The sequence below is a fragment of the Nansenia antarctica genome, assembly GCF_963989245.1.
Source record: "Nansenia antarctica genome assembly, chromosome: 17".
Classification (NCBI taxonomy): Eukaryota; Metazoa; Chordata; class Actinopteri; order Argentiniformes; family Microstomatidae; genus Nansenia; species Nansenia antarctica.
Window position 1 is genome coordinate 24806809 of NC_137687.1, and position 10993 is coordinate 24817801.

At 44.3% G+C, this 10993-nt stretch overlaps 1 protein-coding gene across 1 annotated transcript in view; it reads right to left on the minus strand.

Moving 5' to 3' along the window:
* LOC308172508 (arf-GAP domain and FG repeat-containing protein 1-like) overlaps positions 1 to 4542 on the minus strand; it is a gene marked incomplete at both ends in the record, with an annotated part of 7520 nt that extends 2978 nt beyond the window's left edge. Inside the window, 4 exons of the mRNA XM_080547407.1 lie at positions 743 to 838; positions 1836 to 1915; positions 2423 to 2487; positions 4516 to 4542. Of these exons, the coding sequence (XP_080403533.1) occupies positions 743 to 838; positions 1836 to 1915; positions 2423 to 2487; positions 4516 to 4542 (268 nt within the window). The remainder of the gene's footprint in view (positions 1 to 742; positions 839 to 1835; positions 1916 to 2422; positions 2488 to 4515) is intronic.
* Between the last annotated feature and the right edge of the window lie 6451 nt (positions 4543 to 10993).

Sequence of the window (10993 nt, forward strand, 5' to 3'; positions counted from 1 at the left end):
GGACCTGGTTGTATCTCTGACGCCCCTCAGAACACAAACACTGCCCGTCCTCTCTTTCTTTTTTTTAGCTTCTAAGAAAAGTGTTCACATACTCATGGTGCCTCTGTAAAGACGGGGGTATTTTGCATAGTGTTACAACATATTCAGTCAAAATGGCCACTGACCATTGATAGAACATCTAACTAGAACAGCCGTGCCTTTTTCTTTTTTTTTTAAGTAATTTTTTCTGAGTGGGGCAGTACCACTCATATGTTTCCTTTTTAATGACAGATATAGTAGAGATTATGACAGGAAGGATGGGTGAGAGAGAGAGAAGGGATGACATGCAGGATATGTCCGCGGCAGGAATCGAACCGGGAGCCCTGCGGTACATGGTCAGCGCTTAATCCACTACGCCACCTAAGCGCCCCAGCCATGCCTTTTCTACCTACTATAAGAGCTGCCACAGGGGTCAACCATGACCATTACACACAACGACCACTAGTTGGCGCCGTCTTGTAAATTAGCCTGCCTCCTACACAGAAAAAACTAGCAAAATAGCTTTATCCTAGCTTATCCTGATCCTGTGATTTGGAAAATGTCAGGATACTGGGTGGTAGAACGCACATATCTAGGAAAAGTCATGAAAGGAGGGTCCTGAAATTTGATTGAGTGCAAAGATATAAAAAAATGCTCACAGGGTCAAATGAGCGCTCATGGCTGTTCTAGTGTTAAATAAACCCACCCTGCTCCCCCTCCCTACCTGCTGCAGCCACGGCCGCGGCTCTGCCGTTGTTCTGGAAGGGGTTAGTGGGGGCGGGCGCTGGGGCCGCTGCTACAAAGGGGTTTGTTGACGGAGCTGCAGAGAAGAAGAAGAAGAAGAAGACATCAAATATTTCCCCTTCAGTAAAGACGAGAATAACGAAAATAACTTGTTCCATCGTCTAATTCTTGGTTGAAGGACTCAGGGTGTGTTCTCACTAGAACATTTGCTTCACTTGGAAATAGAGCTGAGGGGAAAATTCGCTTCCCTTTTTGCGTCGTTTGGAGCTGTGAGAACGCGCATTCGAAGTCGCTCCCGGAGCAAACAACCGACGGATGCTCCGCTTGAAAAGGGTGGTTTCGCTCCGGTTAGAAACGAAGCGTCGAGGCTGTCCATAGGGAAACAACAGCGCATGTGTGTTGATCTGGATAAGAGCGGGACGAACGGGCAATTTTCGATTTTTCTGACCAATCAACTACCACGTCTGTTGCTTCGATTGCGTATGTTACTTCGTTTACATAAAGGGCTGTGAGAACGCAAATCAGAGAAATAATTTATGCAACAATGTTGCAAACTCATCCACTTGCTCCGGGTCCTGATTCAGACTTTCATGTGAGAACATGACCTTAATGTCCTTTTTATGTCTAGAGAAGATGAAGTATAAGGGGCTGCTCTAATAAGTTTAAAAAAACGTGGGATCCTATTCTCTCTTCTGTTAATTCATTCCTTCTTTAGGGTGATTAGATAGTCTTATTACTTATTTTACAAAGCACACAGTACGCTACTATTTGTATTTATATATTCATTTGACACTGGTTGGTAATAACACAATGATAAACGATTGTCTTTCTTGATGTGTGAATGTTCATTCAGCCCTATGCGCAACACAGTCATTTCTTTGTTTTGTTTTGAGTCCTCTCTTTTACTGTTTTTTCTTAGGTTCCTCCTTTTTTATACTGTATTGTCCTTTTTGTTTTTGCTTTGTATTGTTCTAAAAATTTCAAATCGGGTGAACAGTTTGTTTATTTGGTATTGGTAACCCAATAAAGATACTTGTGACTTCCTTTTTAGCTTCATCTCAGAGTTCACTCACCTCCGAAACCCTGGGGCATGCTGGGTATGCACTGCTGTGGCTGGGCTGACGACACGCCCGTCACTGCCCCGAACATACCCCTGTCACACAACACAACACAACACAGGGGTTAGTGTATGACCACAGCCCCAAACACCCCCCTGTCACACAACACAACACAACACAACACAACACAACACAGGGGTTAGTGAATGACCCCAGCCCCAAACAACCCCCTGTCACACAACACAACACAACACAACACAACACACACAACACAACACAACACAGGGGTTAGTGTATGACCACAGCCCCAAACTACCCCCTGTCACACAACACAACACAGGGATCAGTAGATGACCACCGATACTAAAGAAACATTGAACAAAGGAGGTGAGAGACTGGGTATTTTAAAAAGATGAGTGAGCTTCAGGAAAAAGACACGACAATCAACAAGTAAATAATGAAGTACTTAGCTAACTACTTTAATTAGTATGTGGAAAAATAACTAATTTCAAGTTATGGGAGGAGTGATGGGAAAAGGTAGAAAGAAGTAGAAAGGAACAAAAAGTAAAAAAAAGAGGAGAGGCGTGGTTTGGGTCTCTCACACTTGTGACGTGCTGCAGGTGTTGTATACGCTGGTGGGGGGGCCGGAGGAGCCGAAGACGTTGTCCTACGGTGGCCGACAAGGGCAAACGCGCTGCAAATACCGGAAACGCGCTGCATATAGAGAAACGCGCTGCATATAGAGAAACGCGCTGCATATAGTTCACAACACAACGGAAGTGTTCTCACAACACAACGGAAGTGTAGAAAACGCTGCAATTCAGTTCACAACACAACGGAAGTGTTCTCACAACACAACGGAAGTGTTCTCACAACGGAAGTGTTCTGGGGGGGAACGATAAGTGGAACGGACCGGAGACGTGTTTTTGAAGAAGTTCCGAAAAGCAGTTCTGAAGAGGTTGTGGAGTGAAGAGGCGACATAAAAGGTACATATTATATTTCTTATTTATGTCTGCAGATAACATGTGCTGTATTTCAAACCAAAGGGCTCATTCTATGCCCTACACCCTATGAAGGGTTCGTAGAAGCTTGTGCAGTGGAGGGATTCTTTATTGGGAATTCACAGCCGACTGAGGCACTCTCCCCTCCCGCGACGGAGGGTTATCAGCATGGCTGGGGTTCCATACTATAATTGTGTTAGTATTAATGTTAATACTATAATTGTGTTAATATTAAATAATAAACCATATCAATGCCTGTCTTCCAGGCTGCCATGTTTTGTCCTTAATTCACAGCCGACTGAGGCACTCTCCCCTCCCGCGACGGAGGGTTATCAGCCTGGCTGGGGTTCCATACTATAATTGTATTAGTATTAATGTTAATACTATAATTGTGTTAATATTAAATAATAAACCATATCAATGCCTGTCTTCCAGGCTGCCATATTTTGTCCTTAATTCACAGCCGACTGAGGCACTCTCCCCTCCCGCGACGAAGGGTTATCAGCCTGGCTGGGGTTCCATACTATAATTGTGTTAGTATTAATGTTAATACTATAATTGTGTTAATATTAAATAATAAATTCGGGTTGTCCGTATGTACGTCCGTACGATGTTTGTTAATGGGCGGAGGCATTCATCCGCTAAGCGGTTTTTCTAGTTCAGAATGTAACTCTTATTAAAAAATAAATAATTACACATTACATTTCCGCAAGTTCAAGTTGTGCTTCACACTGGTAATGCAGGAGCTGCTATTCCAAGTGAAAATGGAATCTCTTACACATTTAAGAATGTGGCTACTTTGGCAATATCACACAAGAGGGAGTGATGTTATACTGTATGTCAGCACGGCTGCTGTTTTATTTTTTTTAATTTTTTTTTCAGATTTTATCCCCTTTTTTTCACCCAATTTGGTAGCCAATTGAACCCAACCTAGCATCCAATTATCCCCTGCCTATTGCGAGGGATCCGCCGCACGACCCCGCGGCCGGCAGTCCCAGAGGAGGCCGCCAGGCAGACTAGCTGACTGGCTCCTCGAGCCCAGCACCGTTATTCCAGCACCAGACGGGGGCGCTGTTGCGCGACGGATCCTTGTCCGGAACTACTCCTATACCCCCCTCGGGAGCGGCCGCCCAATATGCCATTCCCCGTGTGTGCCCTGGCCATATCCGGGTCTGGCGAGCCGGGATACGAACCCCGGCCCCGGTGGGCAGCATGCACTAGTGGCCAGTGCTTAGACCGCTACACCACCGCGGGGCTCGCACGGCTGCTGTTTGGTCGTAGGTACGCACATAGGCTACTATGACTAGGCTACTTTGTATCTTTTACTACTATCTGTATGTTTCCATTTATTGTGTTCTTTGATAATAGAAATGTGATAGTTTGATACCGACTATTGATGTAACCTGAACATTCTATTTATGGGCAGCGGAGTGATATAAATATATATACTTAAAAAGTCCCAGTGCTGTTAAACTGAATATCAGCACTCATGGAATGCCTCTTGACCAATCAAATTAGTTGGTCGGAACTAACTGTTGTATAATGTTGGTTAATGTGGTACTAATTGAACAAAAATGATCAACAGCTGCAAGAGATGATGAGTACTTTCACACTGGAAGGATGATTGCAACCTCGATAGTTCATGGTGGTCCAGGTCCTCGCTTCCTGTCCAAGATGCTCTACGAGCACCTCACAGGAACAAACACCGACACTGTAGCCATGGTTGAAGATGTAACGGACGACACCATTAGAGCTTCCCTGCTTGAGGTAGGTTGGTACTGTATATTAACAAAGCTCATTTAGTCACTTTCTCTTTATGTTTATGATGATTGTTGTCTACCCTAGATATCCAACGCAGCTACGCTGGACGAACTACTTGTACTAGTTGACAGACATTCCAGCATGTTGCAGACTGCTGGTTGCTTTCAGTACCCTGTTTGTGTGGGTGACAAAAAGAAGATCATCCAGGATTTCATGCAGTGGTACATAATATATCGCAACCATTTCGCAATTCAAAGGTAAGGTGACAGTTATTTTGGCAGAATGTACATTTTGACAAATTTGACATTGATGTATGATTGGTGGGACTGCTTGAAGATGCTGCTGTTAGCATGTTAGGCGATGATTGCTCTTAATGTTTTGTAGATTCAAGGATGGACTTGCAACACTAGATGTAATTCATGCTTTGGAACAGCATCCATCTGTATTCGGGGTCTTTATGTGCTCAAGTGCTCAACATCTAACAGCTGAAACATTGGAGGACATCTTTGAGGTTCAGCTCAGTGAAGCAGGGTGCACAAGGCGACAGGAAGAAACCCGTGTACTCGGATTCTGGAGAGACTATCTTCTTGACCTGTCTTGAGATCACTACACTGGCTCCCTGTCAGTCATAGAATAGACTTTAAGATCCTTTTACTAGTTTATAAATCACTTCACTGTGATGCACCCAATTACATGGTGGACATGCTCATAAGATACACACCAGCTAGACCCCTACGGTCTAGTGGCACGGAACTTTTAATAGTGCCAGAGGCTAGGACAAAGAGATTTGGAGGATCAGCTTTTAGCATATATGCTCCTAGATTGTGGAACACCCTACCTGAGGGCCTGAGGTTGTCTAAAACTCAGGACATTTTTAAGCGTGACCTCAAAACCTACTTATTCAATGTCGCCTTTTGATACTAAGGGAGACATTGGACATTATAGAACTAGGATCACTAGGCCATTACACCATACTCGTGTTTTTGAGATTTGTATTGACAGGAAAATGGACCCGGGTGCTGATGAGGCACTGTCAGCTCCAAATAGCACCTAGAGCAGTACTGGAACCGGTACAAGGGTGTACCAGGACCACCATCAGGTTGTATTGCTGTCATCTTTACTGTCTCTATTGTGTTGTTGCATCATAACTGTGCTTAAGTTTCTCTTTTGGCAGGACCTGTGACCATACTGGATGCAGAACGATGCAAATACAACACAAAATGTATGGACAGTGTGTACGCCGATAATATGCAAGGAATTTTTCCTGGATACATGGTGTACAGGTTTTTGCCCTTGCTTGCTTGCTTTGTGCCGGTGGTCCTGGCCTCCCCTGGGGGACCGCTGGGTACTGGTAAGCAAACTGGCTAGTAGTCGCTCTATTGGTAGAGGGCTGCAAGGGAATGTTTCCTGGCTACATAGTATACAGGTTTTTTTTACTTTTGCCTGCTCGCGGCTCTGTCAGTATTGATTGATTGATTGACTGATTGACTGAACATTTTCATTGTGTGAAGCGCATTGAGTTGCATCTTGTAAGAAATGCGCTATACAAATAAAATTTGATTTGATTTGATTTGATTTGACACAGAAGGTTTATTTTAATTATCTCATCATAAACACACTCCCTACCCTGCAGAAGACCTGAACAGTCCCCAGATCTTTTAATTATGTCATCTTGATATCATCTTCTATTGCTGGCAGTTCCATTGTAATATTATATTTTACTAACTAAACTAAATCTACTTTTTTCAGAGAAACAAACAGGAATCTTCCTTCAGGACATCCTCATGTTCACCACAGGACTCGACGCACCGCCTCCCTCTGGGATCCAGCCACCACCCAAACTGCTTTTTCTGTGGACATCACGCTTCCCAATGAGCAGAACCTGCGCCAACACAATAGAGATACCGATGGCCATGAATTACACTGAGTTTCGGAACAACATGGACTTTGGGATACAAAATTCCCCAGGGTTTGGACTACAGTAAACTCCATTCGTTTTCCTCATCATCACTGTTTGATGGTTAGTTGGTTAGTTAGTTAGTTGGTCAGATGACCATTGTGGTTGAACATCAAGGGGAAGTGACTTCTATACTAATAAAAACAATGTTAAAGAGCATACCTTCGCTGTTTTCTGTTTCTGTTCCTTCTTAGAGTTCTGACGTGTCTTTGAAAAGAATGAGGCTCATTTTAACATTGTGAGTCATTGCCAGGAAATCCAAAATGTCATCGTAGCTGTAGCCATCATGGAAGTACTTTCGAATCAGATCCTCTTCTGTGGGGCTGTCTGATGCTGAGCCTGATAAACAAAAAGAAAGAAAAATATAATAAAGACAACATTTTCTGCTAGGACAAGCTGCAGCACATCATCTGATCTGCCTTCTCTTCAGGACTTAACTTATACGCCTTGAGTACCAGGTGAAGTGCAGGAAAGATTATGGCAGACCCCTCTGACCCTGAACACCATTTGTTTGAACCCCTTCCCTGCTAGTAAGAGGTTGAGGTCTATCAAGACCAAAAGTTCAGGCCATAAGGCCTGTTTCTACCCCATGGCAGTGGGACTCAAAAACACTCCCTATACCCAACTGTTTAATCATATGCATCGAGAAATTGTATACAATTATTATATAACTTACATTTCTAATAAGTTTGTCTACAATCTAATCATGACCTCAATCTTACATTCAGGAAAGTAGGCTTCCATACTGAACACTTGCATTAGTATTCCCAAAGGTGTGTTGTACCCCATATTCTGCAAACAAACTCAAATACAATCATCATGTCTACTCACTGTTGCCTTCAGGTGCTGCCAAAAACTGTACATTTCTGACACATGAGCCACAGAAGCCACAGAAGATCCCCAGATCTTGGCCACAGAAAGGACAAAACATGGCAGCCTGGAAGACAGGCATTGATATGGTTTATTATTTAATATTAACACAATTATAGTATTAACATTAATACTAACACAATTATAGTATGGAACCCCAGCCAGGCTGATAACCCTCCGTCGCGGGAGGGGAGAGTGCCTCAGTCGGCTGTGAATTAAGGACAAAACATGGCAGCCTGGAAGACAGGCATTGATATGGTTTATTATTTAATATTAACACAATTATAGTATTAACATTAATACTAACACAATTATAGTATGGAACCCCAGCCAGGCTGATAACCCTCCGTCGCGGGAGGGGAGAGTGCCTCAGTCGGCTGTGAATTAAGGACAAAACATGGCAGCCTGGAAGACAGGCATTGATATGGTTTATTATTTAATATTAACACAATTATAGTATTAACATTAATACTAACACAATTATAGTATGGAACCCCAGCCAGGCTGATAACCCTCCGTCGCGGGAGGGGAGAGTGCCTCAGTCGGCTGTGAATTAAGGACAAAACATGGCAGCCTGGAAGACAGGCATTGATATGGTTTATTATTTAATATTAACACAATTATAGTATTAACATTAATACTAACACAATTATAGTATGGAACCCCAGCCAGGCTGATAACCCTCCGTCGCGGGAGGGGAGAGTGCCTCAGTCGGCTGTGAATTCCCAATAAAGAATCCCTCCACTGCACAAGCTTCTACGAACCCTTCATAGGGTGTAGGGCATAGAATGAGCCCTTCGGTTTGAAATACAGCACATGTTATCTGCAGACATAAATAAGAAATATAATATGTACCTTTTATGTCGCCTCTTCACTCCACAACCTCTTCAGAACTGCTTTTCGGAACTTCTTCAAAAACACGTCTCCGGTCCGTTCCACTTATCGTTCCCCCCCAGAACACTTCCGTTGTGAGAACACTTCCGTTGCGTTGTGAGAACACTTCCGTTGTGTTGTGAGAACACTTCCGTTGTGTTGTGAACTGAATTGCAGCGTTTTCTACACTTCCGTTGTGTTGTGAGAACACTTCCGTTGTGTTGTGAACTGAATTGCAGCGTTTCTCTATATGCAGTGCGTTTCTCTATATGTAGCGCGTTTCTCTATATGTAGCGCGTTTCTCTATATGTAGCGCGTTTCTCTATATGCAGCGCGTTTCTCTATATGTAGCGCGTTTCTCTATATGTAGCGTGTTTCTCTGAGGCGCGTTTCTCTATATGTAGCGCGTTTCTCTATATGTAGCGCGTTTCTCTATATGTAGCGCGTTTCCGGTATTTGCAGCGCGTTTGCCCTTGTCGGCCACCGTACATTCCTGCCAATTGCACGCTCCCTCAAAACCTGTGACAGCTGTGGCATTGTGCTATGTGATAAAACGGCACATTTTAGAGTGGCCTTTTATTGTGACCAGCCTACTGAACAGTACTTCCTTAAAACAAAACAAAAAAATCTATTTAGGTACCCAGACAAAGATACTTGACTGATTTGAAGAATCAATTCTTCAATGAATTCCTCTGGTGCCTGGTAGGAGGGTGGGTGGTCTTACCAGGGGCATGGTCTCAGCAAGAGGGTCCTTGATCTGCAACTGCATTGCCTCCATGGAGATCTGCGTGTGAGGGTCGGCGAAAACAAGCTGTCGCCTGCGACCCGGTCTCTTAGGAGAGGGGACAACTTCGGGGAGCTAGGTGTCGGAGAGAAGGAGGTGGATGTAGCGGCAGAGTGGAGGAGGGAGAGAGGGATGTTAGAGGTAGAGAGGAGAGAAAGGATGTAGAGGCAGAGAGAAGGAGAGAGAGGATGTAGAGGCAGAGAGAAGGAAGGAGAGGATGTAGAGGCAGAGAGAAGGAAGGAGAGGATGTAGAGGCAGAGAGAAGGAGGGAGGATGTAGAGGCAGAGAGAAGGAAGGAGAGGATGTAGAGGCAGAGAGAAGGAAGGAGAGGATGTCGAGGCAGAGAGAAGGAGGGCGAGGAGGAGGGAGAGGCAGAGAGAAGGAGGGGATCAGGAGATATTTCGGTCCCACTTTATTTTGCAGTACAGAAATCACCAGGCAGGCATTTACTTATTACGGTAAAAAAAATATATAAATCTACAAACAAAGCTGTGTGTATGCATGGTTGATGAATGAGGCCTATTGAGACACTACAGCGGGTCTGTGACGGTAATAGTATAAGCGTGTAACTGGCGGTTATGGGTCTCGACCGTGAGAAGAAATAAACAACCGTCAACCACTTTATCACATGAATTTCCGCCTATCTATCAAACTGTCTCCACCCCCTCTAGCACACTCTCTCCCTTCTAGCCCTTCCAATCCTCTCCAATCTGATTTTTTTTGTTAATTTGTAATAATTGTAATAATAATAAAAAATACAATTTCTAATAATAAAGTGTTAGTGTTATAAAGTGTTATTTAAGTTATTGGAATGTTTGTGTACGGGTAGAAGACTGGAAATCTGGAAATTAAAAAACAAGGTTCTTTATTCACGATGTGTCCTATTCTCCAAAAAAGAAAAGTGCTTCCTATTTTCTTTCACTGTGCTCACCGCATAACTCACTGGGAACTTCAGAGTGATTATCTGGTACATTATTATTGTGACGGTAAGACTGTGTATTGTGACATCCCTCTCACTGCTACACATAAGCCGGGGGTTCAGCACCTGGGAAAGCACCCCGGGCCCCTAGGCAGAGTGGTCAACGGGAGGTACTGTCCGTTCGCGCAGCTGTCCCCGGCGACGGCGAACCCCCCGCATAAAGAGGGGAAAGGAACCTATGGAGAGGGAGAACTACGTCTACCCCAGACACGACAGATACGGGTGAGAGCCGGCCTTCGGCGTGAACAATTTTATCCAAATATGATAACGCCTGTATTCATGTGACAGACCGAGAGCACGGAGGAGAGAGGGACGGAATACCCCTGAACCACGGAGTCGGAGCCAGAGCACCGGATGAAACACTATCGACCGAACGCTGCGCAGATGTGTACCTCCGGTGGAGGGACCCTTGGTTATTCACCCTTTACAATCCTAAGTTGGACGGGCAGAGCCCCCCCTACCTTCAGTTAGGAATAAATATGCCGGTAATGGCCAATTGGTCTCCTTGTTTCATTCCGCCTCTAGCTCGTGTGTGCAAATCCCCACGGTCTCAGTGAGAGGGTTATCACAGTATATTAGGGGTGGGACAAAGTACGCACGCGCGTTGTTGAACAGAAGTGACCCAACTACGTTGAAGATGATGAATGGCTGAAATGGCGGAAAGCGGGGAAAAACAAATATGAAATGCACCTCTACCCTACAAATCGAAAGTCTGGGACCATTATATGTCAAAGCTAGGCTTCCTTTTAACTCCACGAGGGCTACGACTATTACCAAGTCTATTGCTGGGTTTATCCGCAAGGACCTTTGCCCGTACAGTGTAGTCGAAAACGAAGGTTTCCCGCCGAATGCCGCTAACACTGGCACCAATATATGAAATACTGTGTCGAAAATATTTTACTGAAACGGCTATTCGAGTGTTGTATGTAGTTCTTCCTTTAAACATTT